This window comes from Acanthaster planci, linkage group LG21, assembly GCF_054643075.1.
Source record: "Acanthaster planci isolate LZ-2023a linkage group LG21, COTS_SCS, whole genome shotgun sequence".
NCBI classification, from domain to species: domain Eukaryota; kingdom Metazoa; phylum Echinodermata; class Asteroidea; order Valvatida; family Acanthasteridae; genus Acanthaster; species Acanthaster planci.
Window position 1 is genome coordinate 6,529,791 of NC_141797.1, and position 27,818 is coordinate 6,557,608.

The following is a 27,818-nucleotide window of genomic DNA, read 5'->3' on the forward strand; positions in this document are numbered from 1 at the left end:
GAAGGTTTCGTCTAATTTATGCTGAAGAAAACTGAAAAAGTCATTGAAATTGGTAGGGATCGTTTTATCCACAAATAAATCTGAGACAATTTTGACACAAAGTGCTGCATTGGCCGTTATAATAGGACAAGGTATAAGAAAGGCACGACGACAAGTGATCCGATTCCTCAAGATGGGCCAGTTTTATTGCGATCCACCTTTGACAAACAAAATTGAAGGGAGTCGTTCGCTGAAAATCGCATCCCAAATTTTGTTTAGTGATTCCCAGGTAATTAAAGTTCTGGCAAACGAAGCTGAGAGTAGACAGTTTAAACGCTCAAATAGAAACTTACATTGCATAGTCATTAGATCAGTTCACCATAAAAATATCGTGAGCTCGGCTTCAGCCGCATCATCGAGGAATATAAATATTGCTACGTTTACTCCATAATTATTCTGTCGAACATCATGGAACGTACACACCCAAAGAGACGATATAAAACTGATACAAATATCTCGAAATTGTCTAGACATAAAGCTTTAACATGCCACATTTTGTACTCTATTTCCACCTCGCACGAAAAACTTTCTACACAAATCAACATTATCCACTGAGTTACACTGTAATCCAAAGGGGAAAAGTGGCAAAACATTCCATCGACATTTCCTCATTCCTTTTACTATTTTAGCATAGAATTAAAGAAAAAAAATTGAAGGTCACCACGTTAGAAAATAACAGCAAAATAACAAAAAGTACACATCCTACGGAAATTACGAACCAGAAAGTGTTAATCACTTGGTTCGCCTTTTAAGCTTCAAGAAGGCTTAAAGAAGGCAAAATTACCATAAAAAATCTGAACATTTGGAAACTCTGTATGCCTTTATATTGGCTTTTAATATTTGAAATCTTATCCTTAATCCTAGTGTACAATAGTGCTTGAATCATCTCAGTGATCACGTTTATTTCACTTATCACCAACGAATAGATCGACTAATGGAAATAGACAAAATAAGTCGGACAATACCAGGCTTTTGAATTCATAAAAGTTCAAATAAGCCTTCGGGGAGCAGCAGGATTTGACATTATTCAGTGGAATTTACTTTGCATGCATAATTCACTTGCAGTCGAGAAATAGCTTAATCTGGATTGAAATCAATACAACATAACAATACAAAATATTTCTTAATTCATTGGACAGTGAGTAGCTTTACCAAGCAGAGGTCATGAATTAATGCCTCGTTAATTTAGTGTTTTTTGGGGAAGGGTGTTTTTATTTTGTTCTTGTTTTTGTGTGTGTGTGTGTTTTTTATGTTTTTTTGTATGCATTATCACACTTGTCCTGGGGTTCTGAGCGAATTCATTAGAATGTTTGTGTTCACTAGGTCTCTGTGCATTGGGAATGTTTCATGGGACTGGAGACTCGGTATTTTTACTCCTTTCAGGGGGCTCTTCACGTGGAACCTGACCAGATCCAACTAGTCCAAAATTGGACTGAAGCTTTAATTCAGGAAGGGGGACCTTGGGACAGATTCTTAACTTTGAAATCTGACTTGCATCCTCTGGTTCGGGAATTCCGTCATATGGCTCTTATCCGAAAATCCTGATCAGCCTCTTATGCTGAGAAAAAACACCACAATGTCTGAACTTTAAAAAAAATGTTCCAGATCTTTTTCTGTCAGTGAGCAGCCACTCAGATTCAACATACATGTACAATTAAATTTCATTTGTTGCAAACTGCGAGCCAATGTCACGGCAGAGCCACTAAAAAGGCTGATTTCCCTCCAAACTGAGCTCTCTCCGAGACTTGGCATTCGACCCAGTGCTGCGGCCAGGTGTTCAACGTCTCTGCTTCGTAGTGAGCAGTCTAACTCCTCATGAGTCAGTTTTTGTAAGTGTGGGGCCCATATAGACGAACAGATGACTTAGATGACGAATGACAATGAAAGTCAAGCTGACTAAATCCCTCCAATTGCTGAGTGACTGTACAATATCTGCCATATTCTCACCAGCTGACGAACACTCCCTAATGTTCAGTTGCGTACAATTGTCTTTAAGCCTGACATGAAGCTCCACCTTGATACCACTGAAATGTATCAGATTATCCATGCCATTAACTGCTTCAGCCAGATATTTAACGTCCTGGCGGGTTATGCTATGCCCTTTCACTTTTAGATTGTGTAGATGGGTCATACTTATCAAACCGGCCACTCACTTCCCCACACGTCCGACCAAGTCCTGTATAGATTAAGTTTACCAACTTATCTGGGGACGTACTACCGAAAGAAATTACTACTGGGAATATTTCTCCTTGTGACATATGTGTCTTGTGAATATGTATCCCAGTGACCCGTCGTCAATGTTTATAGCAGTTCTGGGTGTTTCGACATTAAGCACAGCAAGGGTATCATTCTCTAGGCTTTGGCAAAGCTCTTTGCCACAGCAGAGAGAAGTTCTGACGACCGGATTCTCCTAAGGAGGTGCTCAGCCTGAGCACGTTCCTGTGTATAAAATGTATTCAATTACTCATCTACCTCTTGCTAGGTGGTCCCTGCAACGAAAGACTGTTCGTGTGCCTTGGACTAGTGATTGGTCCACCTGTTTGTGAAAAATAGAGGGATTAGTGTTCACCTGTTTGCCCATAGCTGCAGTCCGATGGAGGACATTTAAAGAAAAGTACGAAAATTTTTCTCAAGGAGGTAAAGCTGATAATGCATGACAATACCTGATGAGGTTTGCAGTAATACACGAAGCGAAGTCAGATTTTGTGCGTTGGCCCAGCACTTGATAATAAATTCCGTTAACAAGTTCTGTCTCTCAGTGAAGGACTCCCTTTTGCAGAGCAGCAACAAATTAAACTTAAATTTCATAAGAACTGGACTGGAAGCAGCTGCCCAATCGTATGCAATGTTGTCCAACAGAAAAACTTTACTGGATGGCCGTCCTGTGTTTTTCTCGTATGTTCTTTTCCTTTTATGTCCTCATAATTAAGTAAGCCTTTGCTATTCATTTCGAGCTGTTATCATCTTAGTCTAATCACCAACCCAGTTTATTATCTGTACATAGCTACCTGTTGTACATTGTCTTTGACACCTTTTCGAATCTATCAGCAGCATAATTCGGCTCGATCGTAATTGTAAGCCGTTGCTTCTGTGCTGGTTTGTCCAAGCAGTTTTGGTTGTTCTTCTGTCCCACTGTTTATATCTTGTTCATGGCCTGCGCAAAAATAATAAATGAATCACGTTAACCTTAATTTTGGACATTCACTTTATTAAAAAACGAATTTGCCCAGTATTGGCATGATAAATACTGTTGTCCCACCGTAAGCCGCTGTCATTGAGCCACTCCAAATTATTGGTCTTGCTGCTTTACTTTTTTATTACCTTTGTAACAAACCACTTTTCAATCACACAAACGTTTGTTTTTGTTTGATTCAGGCACCAAATTCAAAGCCAATAGACTGTGTTCATGTATCGGCCATCTTAAATTAAAAGTGATGTAACAAATCTCATTTTGGGAAACCGAAAGTACATTTCACAGAACGAAATAAAAGTTCAGACAAATTTAAGTTATTTTTTGCTAAATATAATTTGAAATTTGTAATCAATTATATCTAAAAGTGTACTTTAAATAAAAACAAATTAATGTGAGGTTATGATCCCGAAATAGTCTGGAACCACCTTATTTAACCAATTAAAGTGTAATAGAACCAGCGAACAAGAAAATTTGGCTTTACTGTGAATAGGTTTTTCGCTAATTTGGGTCATGGTAATTAGTTATCTAACAATGATCAAAATTTTGGAGGAATCGTTTCATGTAAGAACTTCAATAACCTTTTAAGCTGTTAATGTCACCATTATAACCTATGGTATTTAATTTCACTGTTGACGATGTTTACCGCTTTAGATTTATGCACGCATGAATAAAAATCCCACATCTGTGGAGTAAGATCAAAATTTATCTTAATAATAAGGTAGTAGACGGTGTAATGATTAGCTGCTATATCAGCGGTAAAATCAATACAGGGTCAGGGTGTGCGAATAAAAAATCACAGTTGTTTCACATCTCTAATCATCAATTAGCTGAAATTCAAGTATGGCAAAATGAAATCCATGCATACAGATTTAGACAGTCCAAAATGAAAATTATTTTCCATAACGATAAATAATTTCATTATGGGCTCTTTCACCATTGTTTTATTTCCGGTGTCTGTTAGGTTCTACCCTCTGCACCCTTGACTTTGTCATTGTTGTGACATTCTTTCTTTTTCGTCTTGCTATTTTCTGATGGTTTTTAGAGATAACATTTGATAAAAAAATATACCAATTACTTTCTTTCCTACTAACGTACACAGCATTTGTAGTTCTTTGTAAAATAAAATACGTCAGGGGACACTTAACCCCTGCCCCCAATGGCTACGCCATTGACCCCGTTGCTTTGTCACTCTTGTGATATCCCATTTTTTAGCATTGCCTGCTAGTTCAGCAAAACCACTGTTAGTAAGCATTACGTATTTTATATCCTATATTTCTTTGTGAACCTTTTGCACAACTGGGTCTAATGAACAGACAAGGTCTACTTGGAGAACGCAAAAGTAATCCAGAAAACGTTGCATGGGCTAACCTAGTGTCAAGAAGGCTTGACCTGGAATGCCGATGCTTTCCAATGCCTTTATCAGCCCCTGGAGTCCTTCGACATGCTTTTTCCACCACCAAATTAAGGTTCTGAAGCAGTGTTCTTTGTTTTTCTCGGAGAGAGTTTGGAATTGCTTGGTTTCCGGTTCTTCATATCCTTTGTATTCGGTGAATTGTTTCCTGCATTCATGAGCTTCACTGTAGGACAAGTCCGGCAAGAACTGATCATCAGTCTGCGCATTATCTGGCAAAACGAATCGGTCTAAAAATAACATCTTTGTCTCTTGAGTTATCAAGAAATGCAAAACAGACATATCGACACTTGAAAACTCAAATAATGTATTGGTTCAAATAAGATTCTTCAAATCATGATGTTGAACTTTGAGTGAATCTGGTGCATTTACGTTGTTGAAATTCATGCCTACATAAAATTAATTCATAAAGATTTGGAGAATCTAACAATGAAACAAATTCTTTTTCCATAACGATAGATAATTTCAATGTGGGCTCTTTCACCATTCCATTTGTTGATAGTTCATTCTTCTTGTCCGTTGGGTTTTGCCCTCTGCACCCTTGGCTTTGTCATTGTTGTTACATCCTAATTATTTTTAGCAAGGGCAGCTATTCTTACGAAACGACTGTTGTCTTTTATTAGTGCCCATTACTTGGTTTTGTCTTTAATATGTATCATGTATTTGCGAACCTTTAGCACAGCTGTTCTATACACAGAGAAGGCATACTCGAAGAACACAAAACCAATCCAGAAAATAATGCACTTTTTAAGAAGCTTATGCACGGGACTAACCTGGTGCCTGCTCCGTAAGCCCGTTACTTTCCAATGGCTCTCTGCGCTTCTGAATTCCTTCCTTCCGATTGGTCTGCTTTCCGCACTGCAAAGTTGGGATTTGGCTGCTACGTTCTTTGTTGCCTTGGGAGAGAGTTTGGAATCGCTTGATTGCTGTTTCTTCATTTTCTCGGTAATCGGTGCATTCTTTCCGGTATTTCTGAACCTCATTGGATGACGAGTCCGGCAGGAACTGATCATCAATCTGCCTGTTGTCTAGCAAAACATATTTGTCAGTATCACAATACTCTTTAGTTTTCAAGAAATACAAAACAGATATAAAGACGCTGGAAAACTCAAATAATACAGTTGGTCAAAGAAGATTCTCGAAGAAAAACTTTGAGTGAAATTTGGTGAATGTATGTACAATATCAACATCATGAAATTCTCTATGAATCATGGCTTGCAAAGCAGCAACCACGTTTTAAATATCTTCATTATCTTTGCTATGTTAGTGACGACTACAGGTACAATCAAACAGGAAGCAGGTGTTTCAATTAAGACAAACTAACAAAGACTTTAAAATTAATGAACGCTGACGACTTACAACTGGAGTCAAATGTCTACGTGAGTAGTGGGGGGGGGCTGTTGGGTACAGTTTGTCCTTTGCGACAAAAATAGCAAAATTTAATTTCAAATATGCATAAGTATAATAATTATGATCATAAAAATATAAATAGGAATTGAGGATAGGGTCAAAAACTACAGTGCAGATTGACCTCTGTCAAGGGATAGGCATAGGATAAAGTCAGAAAGTCTGGTACAGGTTGACCCTGGTGTATGGGATAAAATAGAAATAAAGCATAGACCGGGGTAAAGATTTTTGGTAAAATTTGGCCTTGCTCATGATAAAAAATAGTGGATGAGTCGAAGGTGTGGCCTCATGGAAAAAATACCAAAGGGCCTACAGGGAGGTCAAAAAGTAATTAATTTGACTTTTTGCTATTTTTGTCTCAAAGTTCAAACTGTACACAACAGCTCCCCACGCTACTTTTGTGCCAGCACAAGATAATTACTTCCCAAAACACGCCTTGAAGTATGTTTTATCTGCGACATAGATGAAGTAATTGCTTCAACTTCGTATTTTCATGTTTAAATGATGAGCGAAGAGATGTATAGTCATGACAAATCTGCTGGAAGACTCTCAAAGAAGTACAGGGAACCTGTCTCTTGTTAGGGAGGCCATGTCTTTATAGTAAAAGACCTCTGGACAAACGACAGTCCAGATAGTTTGTGGATAAGTCGTTTGGAAACTGCCATGGCACCAAACATTGTCTCCTTTTAGGGATTGACAACAGACTGAAAAAGTTTGGATGAACCCGGACCGACAAACTAAAAATTGTAAGAACACAAATTACACTGTAATAATGTAGACTTACGACAGCAGGTGGCTTTTAAGAAGAAGTTTTTTTTGTCGTTCCAAACAAGATCAGAAATTAAGTTTTTGGGCAGGAGTTGTAGAAGAAGGACAGTTCTGGACCAGTCCCCTTTTCACCCTTTTCCTCAAACCCTCGATGACCTCATTGACTTAAACTCCCTTATACCTCATCGACCTTTTTCAAAAACCCTCCAAAACACCAACTCTATAAAATCACCTTTCATTTTCGTAAAAGCCTCTCCTATACCTCATCGACGGTTTTCACCCATTTTAAAACCGTGGTTCCAAAAGCACAAAGAACCTTTCACCCCCTAGTTATTCGTGACCCCCAGACCAGAAAGGGACTTCCCCCAGAACCCATGATTTCCCAAGCCAAAAGGGACTTTCCGAACCAGAACTCGTGACCCCCAAAGCAAAAAGGGAAGTCTCAGAAAACTTAGTTCTACCCTGAAGCATCGAGAACAAAATGAAAAAATAAAAACCCTACAATAAAATAGACATGAAAACAGAGACTAACACCAACAGCCAAAGGTCGATTGCCACTTCTGCAAAAACTCACGTGACAGATGCTTGTGATTCCAGTAACTGTTAACATTTTATTCATATCGAATATTGCATCGATAGTAAGTATTGCGACCAATGCGACGATTCAAAACTGCGCACCGAGTGCGTAAATTTCCGAGAATGTGAAAGCTGCGCCGATTGCAAAGAATGTACCAGTTGCTTGGATTCTGACGCCTGTGAGCGCTGTGACAAATGTACCCAATGTAAACTGTATCAATTGTGACCAAAGTATCGATTGTGACCAAAGTACCGATTGTTTTTGCTGCATCGACTGTCGCGATATAACCGGGTATAATCGTACTTAGTTATTTAAATTTGAAGGTAACAGCGGCTATGGTTGTTACAAAAAGATGAGACTACAAACACCAACCGATCCCGAGCCAGAATCTGACTTGAAGAAGCAGAAAAACTCGGTTTAATGATTAAACACGACGAAGAAATAGAAGTAGAGGTAAAAATTACCGAAACCCTACAAACAGTACCGTTACCCGAAGACTTTCGAGAAGATTACATGCGTTTAATTGACCTGGCAGATTAATTCCTGAAACAAATAACTAATTATAAACTTGAGCCTTAAACAACTAATTATAAACAAGTAACTAATTAAAAACAACTAATTACAAACTTTGATGGTTATTACATATCACCATATATTGGTCGGCTTTATGAATTAACCACCCCAGAAGCGTTTTATAGCTCGTTGAAGAAGCAGACTGTTACAGAAGAATACTTGTGTCCGCACACCAACATAATGGAAATTAAGAGAGGAATTTAAACTCGTATGGATTAATATTAACTCGCATTTATTATGACGAAGCAGAATATGTATGGGGCAAATATAATCAGTGTTTTGTTTACAAAAAGCCGAAAAAGCCAAAGTCAAACAAAATTATACATAACTAAATCTCCAATTGGATACCAAACAAGCTGGTCTCTTCGAACATAAAGTAAACCAAATTTCTCGCGGACACCACTCCGGGCTTTGGTAGCGGTATGTTATCAGGACGTAACCATGGAAACCGCATAAACCGTAAAAGGTGTGTTTCAAGTCTCGGAGAAACACTTACCGATGCCGTCAAAAAGTTTAAACTTACTTTAAAAACCTGTTTATAGTAAAATGGAGACGCATTCTTTTTACTTGGCCAAAAGCTAGCAGACGTTTAAATTAGAAAAATCAAATTGACAATTTAAAAGGTGATTAAAAGATTAAAGACAGAAAAGTAAGCTTTTACCCCGGATATTTCAACATTACAAAATCCACCGAAATCGAATGGCAAACTCAAGTCGAAGGAAGTCCCGCAAAAAGGCCAACCGAAGGCGTTAGATCAAGGCGAGCGGCTGTCTCACCAACACCAGATGCAACAATCAACAAGGGTGTAATAAAGGGCTTGAACTAACAGTGCGGTTCGTAGAATTAGAGGCAGACACTCTGGTTTACGAGGCGGGAAATTTAGCAGAATTCAGTGACAGAGTTAACCAAAAAATAAGTGACCTCGGCAATCAAATAAAAACGTTAACAAAACAACGTTCAAGATTAGGGGCATAAGATGAAGATAAGAAAACACGCTACTTTATCTAATACTTTTATCCCAAGGCCAAGTTAATACGTATTAAGAAGCCTGTCGCATCGCCGTAGAATTTATTCAAGAAGGATTTTCAGGCGACGACAACGAAGAAAGAACAAGAATCATTAGAGCTGCTCAAACTGAACCCAGACCCACTCTTTTAGTTATGGCTTCTGGTTCAAACGCTCCAGTGATGTATCGATTGCACAAAAGAGAAAAGCCCACAGATTTTTTTGCAAGGTGGAGGGCGTGGGAATGTCGTCATTCCACTCGGGTTTTACAACGTGGATTAGTTGGGTTTTATTAAACGCCATTCATGGGTGAGTTTTAAAGTTCATGAAAAATCAAACTTGGTGACAATTATGATAACAGATTTAAAACTCAGATTAAAGTTGGGTAAAGAAATTGGTAGGTTGTTGAATCTGCCGAGAGGTAGGCTCGTTCCCAGTGTTATTCACAAGGGAAAGATAAACACAAATCCCTTCGATGAACTTTGGATACACAGTCGAAAAATAAAAAAATCACTTTGATTACTTCAACGGACAACCTACATACGTGTTGTGTGCCACGTCAGACCCGAGCGAAAGCGTTAAATTACTCGTAAACAAGTGAATATCTAGTTTTGAATTTTCGTTGAGAAACGAGCGAGGACAAGTCGTTAACAATAAATACGGTAAAATTTTACTTGAGCTAGAATTTTTTAAACGCTTCGAGCTATACATTTTTAAACACGTATAAAATAAAATGGAAACGGATTCTTTTTATTTGACCGAAAATCAACAGACGTTTAAATTGAAACACGAGATTAATAACACAAAAGGTGACAAGGCCATCAAAGTAAAAAGTGTCCGGTTTATAGCTGGATATTTTAACATAACCACAAATACTGACATTGAGTGGGACACATGCTTGGACGGCAGGGCGGCTGTTAAGCCTGTAAGACCTCTAGACGAAAGAATAGCTATAAATAGAATCGTGGATGAGTTTTTGATGGCGAATGATGACGGCAGACTAGACGTAGCGGTTGCAGAATAAGATCAAAGAGTTAGAGATATATATCAATAAATGAGGGTTTTAATAGACCAAATTAGGCGAGAAACAGACGAAGATACAGAACAAGAATTACGCCAGCGGCTGGTTGAGTTAAATAAAATCAAAGAACTTGAATATGAAGCTAAAACATCAAGTTTTTTTGGGGGGGGGGGTTGTATAGATTCCCCGCCTCCCCTTTCCCTTACCAGAACCTCCTTTGCCAGACCTTCTCGAACCTACCCCTTCTGAACCTACCTCCCAATAATCCCCTTTACCAAAACCTACCTCCCCCAGAACCTAAAGTAGATCCGTCCCCTCCGAAACAAGGCCAAAACCAACCTAGAAGAGAAAGAGAAGACCGAACCCAACCCCCAAAAGATGCCACAAAAAGACTTTATCTCACGGGATATAGAGGACTTATATTCGATGGACTTCGCGGTCAAGACTCTAAATCACTACCCGAGGGCAAAAAAGGAACCATTGTACTGAATTGCGGTTATTATGGTATAGATTGGTTTGACTTTTTGTTTAATTTGATTCCTGGCGTATCTGTTAAAGTTCACTCAGAGTCAAAGAGGGTGACCTTAGCCATTACGGACCCCAACCTCAAGTTGAAGCTAAATAAACAAGTGTCTGATTTGTTAAACCTACCCAGAGTCAAACGTTTACCTAACGTAAATTATGAAGGTAAATATGATTTAAGCCCCATGAAATCTGTATTTACTCATTATAAACAGTTGAATACTTCCAATAACTTTTATAGCGGACAATCTTCGGACTTGTTGGACGTGATATCCACCGAACCCCAAAAACTCAGTTATATCCGACAGTAAAACGCCTAAAAAATTGATGGACAGAAACATTGATGAGTTGACTTTTTCTTAAAAAAAAAACGAACGAGGAGAACTCATAGGTGACAAAGACAGCTCAATTATATTCGAGCTAGACATTTTTAAAACGTGAATATTTTAAAAGATGACAACAGACAATCGTCAAACATGTACCCGACTTAAGCGGGTATCAAAAAGAAACAAACGCGACAAAAAATTATCGCCTTCAAAAAATTGAAGACATCCGCGGCCAAATCTTACGAGAACGCGACGCCAGAGAAACTTCTTACAAAAGGATTACACGGTTATTAACAGCGCCCAATTACGTGGAGAACGGTGTCGAAGCAATAGATGCTACATCTGCCGCTATAGGCCTTCCCGCTATTCTGGGAGTTATCACCGGGCCCATCAGGCTTGTGATTGAAGGTCTCGCCATCGGTGCGTTTGGTGTTTACGCCATGCTAAAGTACGCCAATTGCCGCCTGACCCATAAAACTAAAAAGCACGATAAAATTAGGATGCTTGTAGATGCCAGGCTAAACACAATAGACGAGTACGTCTCACAAGCGATTAAAGACGGTGACGTGTCTCAGGAAGAATTTGTCTTAATTTTGTCTGAACTTAAAAAGTTTAACAAAATTAAAGAAAAGATCCGATCAAACACGACGACCGGGTTGAAAGAAGCTAAAACGAGGGACAAGGCCGAATTTGATCGACATGTCAAGGAGCAAGAAGAAGCACTGGCCAATGAAAGGGCAGCAGTTTTTAAAAAGACCGTATGAAAAAACTTGGCGGATAACTTTATGTTAAGTATGAAGAACCACCACCCGCTTACTAAGAAGTAAAACCCATCGCGCCTCCTATTTTAAAAAGCGGCTTACAAGCTACCAAAAGTGAAAACAGACGAAGCCGTCAACCGTTAGACGACAGACCCGATATCATTTTACCAGAGCCAGTTTAACTTCGCGGACTGCGTGATGCCCATACCTAGCGACGACATCTTTAACGCGCTGCACAAGAACTATGACCATCGGAAGTTCACGGACACTTGCCGACTGTTCAATGTTGATCAAGGTAAATCTTACAAACAAACTCCCGACACCTTATCAAACGGATTGGGCACAGCCTTTTATTAAGACAACGGCTTTATACCGGTGCCAAATAAAAACTACGACGCCCACGATTTAAATGTCACCAACGGCAAATATGCAGGATCCACTTAAGTGGGCTTTGGCTGGGCTAAACCGGCAAAAGGCTTCCCGGTGAATTTTTAAAATTTTAATGACCAATTTTTGGCATGCTCTTTCATTTTACCGATAACGTAGTCACGGTGACTTTAAACGCGTCTTAAAAAAAATCTACGTTTGTTTTTCGCCTAATTCTGCTTCGACTAGGAAATCGAGTATTGTCATATTTTACTTTCAATCTTGACATACTGCCTATCTTTGCTATCATGATCAAATATCTCTGGATCCCTAACTAACGTTTCATACCTAGTTTCTTTTAGAATCGCGTCTTAAAAATCATCAATTTTATCTAAGGTTAACCCCTCTCTTAAAACTAACGTGTCTAGTCCTTGGCCTTCTACAAATGACGTTTCTTCTCGCGTTGTGCCCAGTGTATTATCTTGATCAAAGGTATTATCCCAGTCTAAGTCTTGTTGGGCTTTATCTTGCTTTTCAGTTTTGAACTGAGGGATCTTTGAACAGGAATAAGACGCTGTTCAAACTTTTAATCGTCTGATCTATACTAATATTGCACAATGTATCCGACTTGTTAACCGCTTGTTTCCTCCACGAGTGAATCCTGTCAAATAGGTAGTTCACGTGGCCTTTGTGCTTTTTCTGCAATTGGTAACGACTCCGTACTCTAAGGTCAAGTCCTAGATGCTGTATCAGTGTGTACGTTTGACCACTTTGTCAATTGGTAGGTTAAAGTTTCTTTAAAACCTGAGGGGTAAAAGGGCCCGTGATCCTTCAACAGAGGCACGTCCAACGGAATTGCGTATCTGTTTTTATAGCCAAAGTAAGCCATGTTTTTAGTGTGTGTCGGGGGTAGCCAATTGTCTTTGAAGTTGTGAAATACGTTTGGGTCTCGGTAGCTCACGATCGGTGATCTTGTTGCCTTGCAAGCTTACGTTGAGTTCAGAAACTAAGTTCCTTGCCAGGTTGTTATACACGGTTCGATTATCATCAGATTCCCCGTTTAGATCCAACTTGAAAGCCAACTTTACGGTACCGGGCACTACAACGTCCTCCACTCCTAACGCCAAAAACTTTACATTTAGCGAGTGACCTGCTGCAATTGTGCTTGGATTATGTGTCACGGTGACTTCGCGTCTTTCACCATTGATGGCTCGTGGAACTTTAAGCCTGCAGCTAGGGTTCAGTTTTTCGTGTATTGATTCGTCATGTTTTATAATGGACTATTTTATAATGGATATTTTATAATTTATATTTTTACTTCCAAACCAAGTTACTTCTAAATCTTAAACGAGAAAGAAAACGCAAGCAGTGATACACCCGCCGGAAAAAATAAATCTTCGTATTTGCCCAATAAATCGCAATTGTGAAATGATTCGTGTTTCATTTCTGCTAACACCTCACAAATCTCTAAAAACATATCAGAGCTGTGATCCACGTTGGCTCTCATGTCATCCAACATACCTTCGATGTTTGTTTGATCGGCTTGAATTTCTGTCAGTTGGTCTTTAATTTCTTGATCCGTGTTTTAATTTAAAACGTGTATAAAATTGGATGACCGTATTTTAAAATGGCGAGTGCTTTAAGAATTGTCGGAAGAGCCATAGTCAATGCATTGGAGTTCACAGGCTCAATTTGTTTATTCAGCAGCTTAGCACAAGAAAGAGTAGACGAGGGACGTAAACGACACGACCCAGCTTTGGAACAACTGGAACAAGCAAAACAATCTTTGCGTGTGCAGGATGGACTTTTTAAACAAACGCCTGAGGCAAGAACTTGCAAGTCAACACACATTTGTAAGCGTGGACGAAGCGTTGCGAGCTTACGCGGAAGTGACCGGTAAACGTGTGTTGCTGTTGCCGCCGGAGGCCAAATTGTTCGACTTCTACACGTCTTCGGAAGATCAAAAAGTTAGGGAATTGGTGTGGATTTTTGGAGGAACCGATTTGGTCGGGTTTTTAGCTTACCATTTTAGTTAAATTTAGTTACGTTTAGTTTAACTTTTTTAAAAAAGGCTTCAAAATTATGGTTAAAGTACAGGATAAATCAAAGGAAATTGGTGAAATTACCGTTGACCACTTGAATCAAAAAACAGGTGCAAACAAGTCGGCCGTGAGATCCTAGTAAAAAAAACCAAACAAGCAATTTGGCAAATTTATCTGCCCGCCCCAAACTACGTACCCAGGCCGACGATGCAGCAATCGGGATGTGTAGTACCAAATGAGGTGCACCAATTGGATATTTTATACTTGCCTTGGGATCGAGTTCCAAAAGGCCCTGGGGGAAACTTTTAAATATGTTTTGACCATAGTTGACGTGGGATCCGGGTACAGAGAGTTCGGGTGTGGAATGTTGTTAACGTTTAGCTGGTAGTAAGGGAATGTTATGTTGCTTGAAAAAGTCGGATAAAAATGTTTTTTTCAACCGTCTAAAGTCCGATAAAATAGGATGGCGTTGCAGTTATTGTGAAGTATTCATGTCTCTATTTATATAGAGGTTTTAAATTTTGTTTTCATTTTTTCTCAAAGCTTCAGGGCAGAACTAAGTTTCCGAGTAGGGAAGTCCTGGGGAAGTCCCTTTTTGGTTTGGGTGTTTGGTTATCTTGAAAACATTACCCATAATGATTACCAATTTAATCGTGGCTAAATTCCAAACCTACTTGCTTATAGCAAGCGAAAGTGAAACCAGACTTTAAAAAAAAAAGTTCACTACCTACCTTCTTCAGAAGCATTTTCGATCTTTTGTAAGATTACTCGAGCCTCTTCATAATCACTTTCCGGAATTTTCACCTCGATGACCAAGTCACTCTTATCTTTTGTTGTCAACTGATATAAATGAATAAAGTCATCATTGATGAAAATCTCCGTCAGTTTTTTAGCGAGTTCTCCACTTTTGCACATGGTCCAAAGCCTTTCCAAACCAATGCAACTCTTGACGCGAACACTAAACACGACGGATTTGTATCCCACGTCTTCATACTCTGTGTCACAAACTTTAAGGAAATCGTAAAATGCATCAGTCACGTAATCCACTCCGTGGGCTGATTTTAAGCGTTTTGCCGACTTCCAGAAAGCATGAGTAAGGTGAGGGCTCTTCTTCCCGTTCTCGGCTACCCACGTTTCCAAATGTATCCTTGGAAACTCTGGAAAAAAGAAGTTCAACGCTTACTTGGGTATTTTAAAATTGAACCGGCTTTTAGCAAAATACAATAGGAGAGTTCAGACTGAAATGATATTGAACATATTTGGGATATTTGAACAACTCTATCATATTCGCAAACAAAGACTGTCTGCTTCGTCTAAAAACTGTCACGTGGATGGCTTTGGTCAAATGATGAAACAAAGGCTAAGAGATGCTTAAAACCAGTGAGTAAAAAGTGGCCCAGAATCACGACGGCAAAATGCCTGCCTTTGCACCCGCTGTTAAATGTAATCAGAAGAATTTCTAAAAGAGGAGATGTCACTCGATGTAGCGTTTGCGGTACAATAACGGATTTGGCATGACTGTAGACAGAAATATATTTCTGCAAGAAATTGACATGAATCAGGACTCGAAACTAGCATTCAGAGCGTGAACATTGAACACGGAATACTCGAATGAAATCAAAAGGTATCAGGACAATTCTTTGTGTGATATCTCCCAGTTTATTCGAAAGTAAATTAGTCATGATAGTGTCACTTATTGAACTGAAAATCAATGTCTTGTGGAGTCGCCCAAACTGATGCGTCACCACAGTTACAGCTTGTGTAGTCAGTGGGCTGACTTCGCCGGATGTGGAATTTCGACAGGAGTTTCATTGATGGGGATGGAGGTAGGGGACTAAACCACAACAGAGGGTTTTCGATTGTGTGGACGGGAACGCCGTATACGTCCACGGCGGACGTTCATCAAGCGGTCAACACTCCCTGTTTACTTCTTTTTCGGACGATCGATCGTGAAGCTCTCTCTTTGGGTTATTTTGACGCCTTGTTGGATGATGATGAATTCATGTTGCTTTAAGATGGTAATCGTCCCGTGAATGTTGACTTCAGTTACAAGGACTGCCAGCAAAATGGCGTCTTCTGTGAACAGCGTGCTCGGTTTACTTGAACGACAAAACTGCTGTTGACGCGTCCCGGATTCTGGCAGTGGCACCCAGAGAACGCAGCGCATGCCCAGACTGTCTAAATGACGTAATCGCGTCCACAATGTGAACGTGAAAATCGAAAAACCCCTAATCTAGCAACTACGCCGGACCAAGCGTATGCAGCCGGATTGTTTAACGATGACGTAATCTTTAAAAACTACAAAAATACAAATATAGCAAAATACAAATAGCCATAGGTGCTCAGATTTACAAGAAATGGGTACCCCAGGTATCTCTGAAACTTTCCTTTTATTTGGAATCGCTAAAACGGAATGACAAAAATTCCAATCGAATTTTGCCCTGGAGGTGTTGAATTTGTATAGGTGGGTAGGCAAGATCCGCCAATGAAAAAGTTAACACTAGAAAAATGGAGTTTTGCCGAAAGTTGCTTTATGCATGAAAATATTGCCATTAAAAATCTCCATCGCTTTACCATGGCAGTTTTATGGTTACCGTGACGATTGCCCGATATAGCCATCGGAAAAAGTTGACCATTGACTCCAACGGTAGGGCAACGGTGGCCATGACATATGCCTGTTGCCGCTACGAAAAGTACAGCTCAGCTGATGAAAAAAGTTAACGCAAAAACTAGGGTTTGCCAAAGCTTACCTTACGCATGAAAATATTCCTATTACAAATCTCCATCGATTTACCTTGGCAAATTTTATCATAACCGAGACGATCTTCGAAAGCAACCATCCAAAACAGTATTGCCATTGACTCATTTATACCACAGTGGCCATGTTTGCTGCCGGCAAGGTTGTAACTTACAAATCTCGTTATATCACCCAAATCTCGCTGGGAAAAATGACATCGTTATCACGTGACCCGATAAAAACGACGTCGTCGCCGCTTGAGCAAGTGACATAAGCAGAAACTGGCCACGTCACTAGACTGTGGTTCGATCCCGAATGTCATTATCACAGTCGTTTTTCAAGATACTCATCTGTAAGTATTAATATCAGTGCTTAAGGTAAAGAGACCAACCACCAATTTTATCAACCTCAGTAAGTCTCATTGACGAACAGATTAAAGGTACTTACTTTGTAGCATTTTAGCAAGGTCAAATCTTCTGATATTCTCAAGAGCTCTACATAATCTGTTAGTTTGCTCTTGAACACCATCGGGTTGCGCTTGCCTCCATTTGATGAGCATTTGGTATGCTTGTTTCACGACGTTCCCTTGGCAATTGCTCCTTAGTGTCTGAATAGCCGGGTCCTTGAAATCAAGCTTTAAAGCTAGCACTTCCCACTGCGTACTAAGCTCTTCTGCGAGCGTGTACAGAGTGTTGTCATCTAAAGACGGTGGCTCCACTGCAAAGGATTTGACACACTAACACAACTTTATATAGTTCAACAGTATTCACAGCATGAAATGATAACATTATTTCACGGTTCAAAATTACCAAACATGAATAAAATATTTTAAGCATTATTTTTACATATACTTTTGTTTACCAACCTGTGGTGATCCGTACGTTGATATAAAATAATTTTTTTCATTGCGGACGATATTTTACCAACATAAACGTACACAGATTGCTATAGAAATCTATGCTTCAGGGGAAAAAAAGCTGTACGACAAAATATTGTAACGAAAACTACTTTAAGCATAAGTTAAGCGTTACGGTATGTCTCAAGCTTCAGTGTTATATTGCACTTTGCATGACTTGCTTATGTATATACATGATGGAGGAACATAACTCTCTGAGTATGCAGTTAATCCATAATCCTGCACGCTGAGCAAAACAGGCAAAATATAAAGCTGTAAAGTTCCTGTCTATTTTTCTCCCTTGTTCTCCGAATGTGTCACCCTTTTATTCAGAAAATCTTTTACTAGCGTCACAGCTGTTACCTTTCGGCCAAACTATGGGTTATAATAATCTACGGGGTCGAAGGAAATGTTCAAATATAGTTGGTTTTTTTTGGCATACGTGGATTGAGCTTGGCAGTGCAAAAGTAAGCATTCTGGGATGACTTGTCTCTGACAATGAGTGCTGCACAAGATCCATACGTTCGATTTTCATAAAATGGGTGTCAAAATGACTGCAAAGAAACTCCTAAAGACTCAACTCGTACATGGTATGGGTGGAATCCGCCGGCGGGTCCTTGGGGTTAAAATGAACAGCCGGTAACCATGCACGATATCCATGGCATGCTCTGGCCGTGTTATGGCCCTACACGGGCCAGGGACAGTTGGCATTCCCCGACTCCAAGTCCAAGCAATGCATTGATCAGTTCCACAGAGCGAGACACAGGTTTTAAACCGGAAATTACCTGCATTAGATTGTTTTATTTCTCAGCTTTTCAAAAGCAAAGGGACAAGTACTTCAGTGTCTCCCTAGCCGGGAATAAGAAGGCTGTTTGACGATTTGCCCTTATCGTTTGACGGCATACATTATATTCATTCTTGATACAAGAAGCGTCAGGGTGTGCGTTATTTGCGAGTTCAGAACTTCCATAAGCAGTTTATAATAAGAATTCTGTTTCGTGTCTATTGCAAATAGTCATACATGAACGTCTTAAGCAAGCCTTTTTTGTTCCGTCACTGACGTTACAGCTCCAAAGGGGAGACTTTTAAGGAGAAGGAACGTGCAGAGCACGTCCCATCTCCTTGAAATTCTGTATGAGGTAAAAATTAAGCAACTTGTTATACTAAAACTCTGAAATTCGGAAGTGGTTTTTATGCCTGTAGCACAAGAATATTTTCACCTATCTGTATAATTTGATTTCCACAAACCTTTTCAACCACAATTACTAGGATTTCTTTTAGTAGTCGTAATTCACTCCAATGTGTCAAGAATCTTTCTCCATCATGAAATGGTTCATAGATTGAACAGTTCCTAGCATTTATTTCGAAGTAAACAAAAAAACATGTTGGGCGAATGGAGGTTTTTTTACACATACAAAACAAGACACCAGAAACAAATCTGCTTCAAACATTTTGAGATGCGAATTGGCTCACCTCGTCTCGATAAGGCTAGCTCATCCAACCCGATGGTTTTCAACGTCTCTCTCAGCTTCTGATATCCTGCTTCACAGTTTGCCTGCTTTCTCCACCAAGACAAAAGCATCTTACAGCTGCGTTCTCTGTTGTCACCACTGATGGTTTGGATGTACTGAATTTCTGCATCTTCGTATCCTAGGCATTTGGCCAGTTTTTCCCAGGAGTTTTGAACTTTGGAGGACAACTCCAGGAGAAATTTATCTTCAACCCGACCTTTGCCTGTCAAAAAAGTTAATATGACAATGCCTATAGTAACTCTGCTTTTGAAGTTCCTTTTAAGCTGAAAGTTCAGAAATGAAGACAGAAAGCTTTATATAGTTTGGTTTCAAATAAGTGCTTAATACAACCTAACTAACCTTTATGCATAGAAACAGGAAACTTATCCGATTGACAACTCTATTTGCATCGGTTGAAACGACTGTCAGTTTAATGAGGTAGCATTAATCTGTAATTTGTAAGGTCACATCATTTCGAACATGTAAATATTGCAAGTATTACTTTCATCTCTCTGTTGTCTTTGCAAGGAAAGGCACAGTTCACACTCTGTTGACTATTCTTTAGTTGGAAATGTAGAGGGCCTAATTGCAGCTTTTTCCTGTTTTCTTCCCTGGTAAACGAAGACCACAAATATTCAGACAAAACGGGTGGTATACATTAGGGTTGCCATTAACAGATAAAGTGTTTGAACCAATTGGCAACTTCGCCAGCGATGAAGCAACGGTGGTAAATGCATCCTTGGGACCTGACCATTTGAAAGTGCTTGCATATAGTACATTTCTCTTTAGTTAGGCTTCTTCTACGGATTAAAAATAACCCAGTCATTTCTGCATAGGTCTTAAGCTCTCGTCGTAACCATAAACGCTAACACGCCACGAAAAAGAAGTGCATTTCTCATTAAGTTCTTACTTTAGGCCTACTGTAACATTTCAAGCGGAGCATAATGAACCAGATCAGAATTACGATTTTATTTTCAACGACAGAAACTAGGTACGTTTGTCGAAATTCCCTCCATTACTTTTAAGATTTATCTTTAAAACACAATGTCTGAAAATAATACGAGACTGATAAGTTCCATGAGTCACTTCGAATTTTTTTCTGAACCAGCCCGGACATCTTCACTGTGTGACATACATGTTGCACTTTTTCCATAAGTACAACAGGCCTGATCCTCTGGATCCATTGGAAGGCATACTCTCCCAACCAAGGTAGTGACTCCTCACCTTTACGTTACCTTTAAGTTACACAACATGACAAGTAGGTAGGAGACACGCATGGAAATCACTTGAGAGACAAACGACAGTAACGGAAACCCTTCCTTAAAGATAATCTACACCATTGTTAACCATTAAAAAAAATGAATACCTTGAAAGAAAGTAAATAACAGCCTCGGTCGATCAGTGAAATATCTTCGCCCAGAATGCAGCTGTTTTCGAGAACCCCCCCTCTTTTTTAAACAATGCTTAGCCGACCATGGTTGCCAATATGTGTGTGGTGTGTGCAGTTGTTGTGGGAGTCTGAATATTGGACGATGTTAAAACCATTTTCCCAACGCATTATAACATATGTTAAGGGATAAAGGTAACAGAGAATCATGATCAATCCGAAGTTAAGTCTTATTTATTTTAAGGGATTTTCAAAACTTCCCTAAAAAACCGTTGCCATTTCACCGTCACCTCCTAAGCATAATGGCACTGTGCAAGCTTAGCTAACATGGCTGCCATTTGGGTCTGTCAGGAAAAAAAAGGAAGGCCTATTTTTGTCAACAAGAACTACATGTACCGAGCGTTAAACCTCTCGTTTCGAGCTATAATTTCATTTGTGCAAATACTTAGACAATGGAGAACGGGCTTGAGACTTGCATGTAAACCAACGTGGAAGTGCTGCCATGATCATGATGTACGACTGCAGCAGTGGACGCATACTTGAATATACAAGCACATGTACACTTGCGTACTCAGAAGAGTCGATGAAGGTTTTTTCTTTTCATATTCTTTTTTGAGAGGAAAGACGTACATATTCATCTGCATTTTCCCCCTCGTGCGTATCATTTGTCCAGTCAGAACATGCGTTTTGCGCAAGACAAATTACAGTATCTTCGATTTGGTTGTTGAAAACTCACTATGCTTTCTCGATTTTTCTCAAAGAAATTAACTCCACATGAAACAAGTCAATGAAATCAAAAAGTGATCTTTATACCTCTAGTGTAATGATCAAATTTTTGTAAAATTAAATCATGTCTGATTTCACAGTGTCCTACATACAACTAAGAACTGATCCGCGAGCGCTGTGACGACACAAATGGCACCTAAGGCTTAAAATGCAGGAACTGAGATCAGATTTTAAAACGGAATTGTAAAAGGTTTGAACTGTCATTAGACTTTGAAAATGGATTCCGCAGAAAAGACTTTCTGCACTGTACTTGCTTTCTGTGGTTGTGGTCGATAGGGGGACCTTGTCTAGTTTACCGGTTGACTTTTCCCTGAGCAGTAAAAATATTAAGAAAGAATTTTGAAAAGACATTAAAGACTTTAAGTAATAAGTGAACACAAAAGCAGTTTGATATTTTATGGTCTTCACGTAACACATCGTCCTTTTTATCTAAGGCAAAAGGCTCGTTTTTCCGATTGCGAGTTATTTGAGGTCGTTTTCTCGTTTAAGCGTGTTTGCTCATGGTGAATCATTTCAAACTGTGGTACAGTCGATTTCTGCGTATAGGAAATAGTTTTATTATTAGAAAAAAATGTAATTGGATTTTACAGGATTTCTGACTGCAGGAAATTACGAAACGTTTAGTATACTCATAAAAGGAAATTGAAAATAGTAGACAGTTAGCATAAGAGAAGGATGAAATAAGCTCACCTTTGTTGTCTCCAAAGCATCAACACTACAATCACTGCCAGAGAGATCGTCCATGACAAGATGACATCAGTTACTGGTTTGTTTGAGAGAGTAAAGGATGAAATAAAAAGGGTACGGCAATGGGAATAATGCTTACAAGCTGTTTACAGTTGTTTTAGTCAGATGCTATTTGATTGATTTGAGTTTCTGGGGATTTTCAGGACTGTAATTATTAGGAATCAGTTGATTTATAAATCTCGGCATTTAAACGAGCACAAGTTAGATTTCAATGTTTGAAACTAGGTTATCAGTGGCAAAATATTAACCTCGGTCGATAGAAAAACTAGTCTGTTGTAAATGCCCCAAGCTTCCTTAAAAGAAACTAAAACATTCATAAATGTATTAATATTGTTGCAATATAGTCCAGCAGCTATAGGGGTCAACATTGTTTTGTTAGATATAAAATGTTTTCTCGAATATTTATAGAAAGAAGGTCAAATTTTTGAAGAATTTGAATGATGACACCTTGTTACAGTTGGACAAGTTCAGATATTGATCATTTATGTTTTTATCGATATTTTATCAGTCATATTGTGTTTGCAAAGTTAAAAAAGAATCATTTAATAATACCGATGTCCAATATTTACAGCACCTGGTTACATTATTTGCATGTCTGCGTACCCAGACCTATTTGAAATTGGCACACACTGTCCAGACGGCACCAGACAGATGAATTTGGTCACTTTTTATAAATTTAATTTAAAAGATATTTTTGGGTGATAAAACAGTTTGGTTCGATTGTTTTCACCACCAATATAAAATTAATTAGTTTTTTATTCTTAGTTGTGTAAGTAATTGTTATTTCTATGCACATATTTCAAAAAAAATATTATTTTGCAACATAAATGTTTCAAAGAAGCGCAACCAATAAGATCAATGTTCAAAATAGTGAAAGGAAATTTTTACTTATTTTATCGAAATGACAACGTCATCAAGAGTCATTATGCAGATTCTGGTTGTTTGTGGTCTTCGGAGCAGAAATCTGTCGAAATATGTAATATTTCCGCCAAAATCCGGTTCAGGAAAAAAGTGGCATTTGGCTGCCGGACTAATATCAGAGCTCATGTTTTCACATAAAAGACCGTTCAAATGTTCAATACAACTGGTGTAGGTGCCATTAGGACGATTTCACTATCAAATACAATTTTGTTTTCTAATGACGTAACCCTTTTAATATAATTAGTCAAGTTTATGGCAGCTACGAACTTTGCCTCTTAAACAAATGACCTTGCCCTGAGTTATAAATGTTCAAAGGCTTGGCCTTTTCCCGAGTCTTGAGGGAGCAAACTGGAAACGTTTCACGGTACATTTAGTTTTAAAAGATGACTGTTACACAACGTCTGGTTGCAAGACCAAACTATTCAGACAAATCCAAGATATCTATACATCTAATAGCCGTGACGGTCGTCGGACAAAAAATCTACGAATTTTGGAGATGCACGTGTTTCTCCAGTGTAATTAGTTTAAATTTTTTTTTTACTTTTGACTCATTGATCTCCACGTGGGCAGAATTTTATATTAGAGGCGCACGTTCCATAATATTTTTTTCGTGGATGACACCTGTTTGCCAGCCAAGGAAATTAGCTTGCAGGTGAGTTGAATTGAGTTGAGTTAGGTGAGGTTGAATAGGATAAGGCTGGGGTTGGGTTGGCGTCGGGGTGTGGTTTGGGTTGAGGCCGGGATGGGCTTGAGTTGCTATCGGGACGGGGGTGGGGTGAGGTTTGGTATAGGCTGTGTCAGGTTAGGTAAACAATAGCTAACTCTATCTCCACCTCTTTGTCCTCCCAGTAGGCCAACAGTTGGCAGACAAAGTGAAATATTTTCGTCCTGCTGAACTCCACAGTTGTTCAGTGTAAGCATGTCAAGGAGCTGTAAAAACAGTCAAAACGGAAACAGCTGATAAAAATTTTGTTTCTAGGGAGCGAAGTAGCCTTTAACGAAGGTTTGCAGTTTTCACCGACTGAGCAAATCTAAATCACAGTATTAACGAACGTAATCTTCAGTATTGCATAATTTTATGGCAAAATCAGCACGTCAAAGACACATTAATGTTTTAAAAAATTAAATGATAAGGTGTTTTTCAAAATGTCACACTGTTTATCCACGGTAGTTGAAGGTATGTACCTGGAAGTTACGAGCGTTCCTCCGTATAACCAGACGCTGATGTCCGGGCTTGACACCGATTTCCATGTGTATGAATTCTTTCAAGGATGAGATGGGTGTTTTTGGATCCAGTTGGAAACAAAACGTCTTTGGTCCACGAAGAAGGGGATTGCGGATGAAGATCTGTAACTTCCGTTTCTCGCATCTAAAACTGTCAAAACGAAATTGCAATATTTTGGGTGTATTTCATCATTGAGTTCAGCGAATTAAATGATCAAGATGCCTTCAAAGGGAATCCAATTCGTCCCTCTGGTGGCCTTGTCAAGAAAAATAAATAAACAGCTGAGCAACTAAAAATAAATAAACAGCTGAGTATTTGATGCTTTTAAAGTAGGTATGGATGATTTGTCGTAACATTTACATGTTCTTATATTTTTTTAAAATTTTTATTTCGGTCATTTGCTTTTATCCAGTGGAGTCAAATTTCTATGATTTTACGTGGACAATAAATTTAAATCAATCTAAATCAGTCTAACTAGCAGGATAAAATGAAGAACCGGGGTCTACATGCAAGTGCAACCTCGCTCTGATCCAGTCATTTGAACTGAAAGCAAATCATTTTCATTGCTCTTGTCACTATGGCGTGAACGAAATCATGCTTAATTAAGATTTTCTTTATGAATATGTTGCAGTTTGCAAGCAGTGTAAAATTCATATAGTTATCGTGGCAGCAATAACAAGTACGCGGTGGCGCTTTCCTCACAGCAGGGCTTGCTGATGAGGCAGTTTAGAAATTCAATTCCCTAAATAGGATACATAATTGTAAATATTTTGACCTATTTCCCCTTTATTCGCTTTACCTTCCATTCGCAGGTTTGTATTTTTGATGTGTAGTAGCTGATGATGCTGGCGGTTTGTTGTCAGCATACCAGTGACAAGAAGATGTCCGAATATACGGAAGTACTTACAGAAACGCTCCCTTCCTACATCTTCTCACTTTGCTCTTCTTATTTACTAGTTTAGCATTTGAGTGGTCGTACACGACGGCTGTTGCCTTGTCTTCATCCATTATTTTGTCTTCAGGCACAATTTTTATGGGGGTCTGCAAACGATAAGTTCATTACAAAAATAAATATATAAATATTTTATAATGTATTATAATATGTCCCATAAGGACAATGGCACATGATATCTTAAATGCAAAAGTATGGATGACTCAACAATATCGCGGATATTTGAAAGGAAATCATGAAGGCAACACATAAAACTCAAAAGTACTTCACAAAAGGGTACATTTTGCTGGCCTTGTTTACCCGACGAGGGTCCGCCTCCTAAAGTGGATTTCATAAACTAACGTTTATAACATTAACCCTAACAGTCCTCAGTCCTCCAACAGGTGAAGGATTGAGGAGTGTTAAGGTTAACTAAAGAGGGCCTTTTTTCAAGGGTCCCTGTCCTTTCTTGTTCAAAGGCACCAGGAAATGTAGACAAAGGTTTTCAACTCAAGAGAAAGTAATGTTTATGGTCTTCTTATCTTGTCCCAAGGCTTTTCTTTGGGAACCGAAATCCTGTCGAATTTGAGAGACATTTTCCAAATTATGTTACTAAACGGGTCGCTTATATTTTCACTGCCAGACTAAAGTGTGCACAATCAAGACTTTAGTGAAAGAAATGGTATATTTGCATCCTGAGAAAAACTTACATCTCTCATTTTGAACAATAGATATTTCCTTTGTCACTACACGAAATGCAATTTTACAAAAAGGGGAAATTTGTAAGCTCTTGCGTTACTTCTAGACGACAGCAACGTATAAGCCACACAAATCCGACTGACCATGCCCTGCCGTTAATAAACCACGCTCTTACAGTGTCAGTAATGATATTATGACTCCTGACAAATAGCTTCAGGAGTTACTGTGGTGTGGTCGGTATGGAAAGGCAAAGGATTCACATCCGAATCCTACAGAATCCCATTAGATCTGGTTTTCGTTCCTTTTTTCAAATTCTCTTTCAATAACGTTTAAGGTTATCTAATTTTAACGTGCGCATAGGAAAAAATACAATTATAAGGTCCACTTAAATAAGTAAACACAAGTTAATGGGATTTTCTGAGGCAAAAACTGAACAAAGCCAGAACGCACGAGAGCAATTTATCATCAAAGTCACACTCCTGTGTCTTTTCCATGCCCCGGTCACACTTCTTGTTGCCAAGGCCATTTGTGCGCGTGCGTGCATAATTATGAATGTATTAGTGAATGGGCTATAGCAGTTGCCTTACATTCAAAACAACAAATACTCTTTATCATAAATCATGTTTCTGTTAATCCTAGAAGCAATTTTTTTTCACTCAGCCCACTAACCGGGTTGTCTAAACACCTCTTTTGATGTCGCACTAACACTAGTACCAATCCAACCGAATCAAAGATTTTAGATAATAGAGCTATTTCCGGGTTGGTATTTGCTGCATATATATGGTTAAAAAATTGAAAATCAACATTCAGGTCTACTTGTATCAATACTAGTGTCGCATGCTACCGTGTTGTGAGAGTGACTAACACTTCCTAGTGACTCCCAACTTACCTGACAGTCAGGATGAGTGAGGCATCTTTTACGTCAGAGAAAAGATTCAGTAATGCACTGTTCCCAATTACTCATTAGTAGGTGGCTGGTTGCTCGCTGTGTGTGTAGACGGATCATTGGCAGCCCTTCAGGCTGGTTGTCTACATCTAATCAGTTCGGGTTAATTTCCAGAATCACTATTCGTAAAACCTTAGGTCTTCGTCCAGGAAATATACTCCTTCACGTACTTGAATACTGCGACGAAAATGTATCTTGGTGGATTTAAGCATCGACGAGAAAAGGCCGTCCAAGATAATCGTCATATTCTGAACCGGGGAATTCCAATTCGCTCCTATTCTAGAGGGCGCCCTTCCACAACGCAATCAACTTTGTGATGCCGTATAAATTATTATTTTGTGCATTAGTAAGCGAATTCACATGAGTTTAGTATGTGCGCCGGGCGACAGAGACCATGCTTCTCTGAAACAAAGCTTTGCGTTCACGAGTTGGACTTAATGTGGACTTTCTGTGGAATTCTGCCAAACTTTGAATGTGAATTTGGACACAGCGGTGTTTTAAATTTTCATTTTAAATTAAAAAGCAACTATTTACAATGTTGTTCTTCTGAGTATTCTGATTTGTATTTTGCATGGGACTTTTGGGGTTTTACTTTACAGCTGTACAATGATGTGATACCGAACATCACATTACATTTTAAAGGATGCTCGCTGACTCAGCAGCGTTCAATGTCGTATGGGCCCAGGACTTTTGCAATCTTATGGGATTACAGCGGCCTAATCCCGCGTCACTACACTGGATTTGAGTTGACCCTTGGATCCCTGCTTGGCCTGCACCATGGTCGGACTACTCGTCCGTCACCCACTGTTGAACACTACGTAAAAAAATATTCCTCTAGGAAAAATATGATTATAATATTTCATCATTTTTTCCATCCTACACCAAGACACCAAGGACCTAACAAGAAAGAATTTAATCACGCTGTAATCAAACTGTCCAGTGGCGTTTGTCTATTCGATCAGTGGATGACTCAATTCATATGTCAACCCAAACGAAACTTACAAAAACCGCAAATTTAACTG

At 39.0% G+C, this 27,818-nt stretch overlaps 1 protein-coding gene across 3 annotated transcripts; it reads right to left on the reverse strand.

The window, feature by feature from the left end:
• Positions 1-158: 158 nt before the first annotated feature.
• LOC110987487 (uncharacterized) lies at positions 159-27,065 on the reverse strand. 3 transcript variants are annotated; one of them, XM_087131287.1, is made up of 13 exons: positions 26,740-27,065; positions 25,128-25,261; positions 24,181-24,370; positions 23,829-23,925; positions 22,018-22,090; positions 21,582-21,637; positions 19,117-19,377; positions 17,196-17,465; positions 14,743-15,168; positions 5,417-5,671; positions 4,601-4,855; positions 3,071-3,193; positions 159-2,575 (listed from the first exon to the last, which is right to left on the reverse strand). In XM_087131287.1, the coding sequence occupies exons 2-12, from the start codon at positions 25,226-25,228 to the stop codon at positions 3,084-3,086; spliced, it is 2,094 nt and encodes a 697-aa protein (XP_086987413.1). In that variant the 5' UTR covers positions 25,229-25,261; positions 26,740-27,065; the 3' UTR covers positions 159-2,575; positions 3,071-3,083. The 3 variants fall into 3 exon arrangements, with proteins under 3 accessions (XP_086987413.1, XP_086987412.1, XP_086987414.1); XM_087131286.1 differs by having other exon boundaries at positions 3,048-3,193; XM_087131288.1 differs by lacking the exon at positions 26,740-27,065 and having other exon boundaries at positions 3,048-3,193; positions 25,020-25,258.
• Between the last annotated feature and the right edge of the window lie 753 nt (positions 27,066-27,818).

Excerpts from the sequence above, each read along its gene's own strand:
- LOC110987487 (XM_087131287.1), bottom strand. The coding sequence starts at position 25,228 with ATGGATGAAGACAAGGCAACAGCCGTCGTGTACGACCACTCAAATGCT. Across the intron at positions 17,466-19,116 it reads GCTAGCCTTATCGAGACGAG|TGGAGCCACCGTCTTTAGAT; the intron begins GTGAGCCAATTC and ends AATCCTTTGCAG. Across the intron at positions 3,194-4,600 it reads TCAAGCCTTCTTGACACTAG|GCCATGAACAAGATATAAAC; the intron begins GTTAGCCCATGC and ends ATTTTTGCGCAG.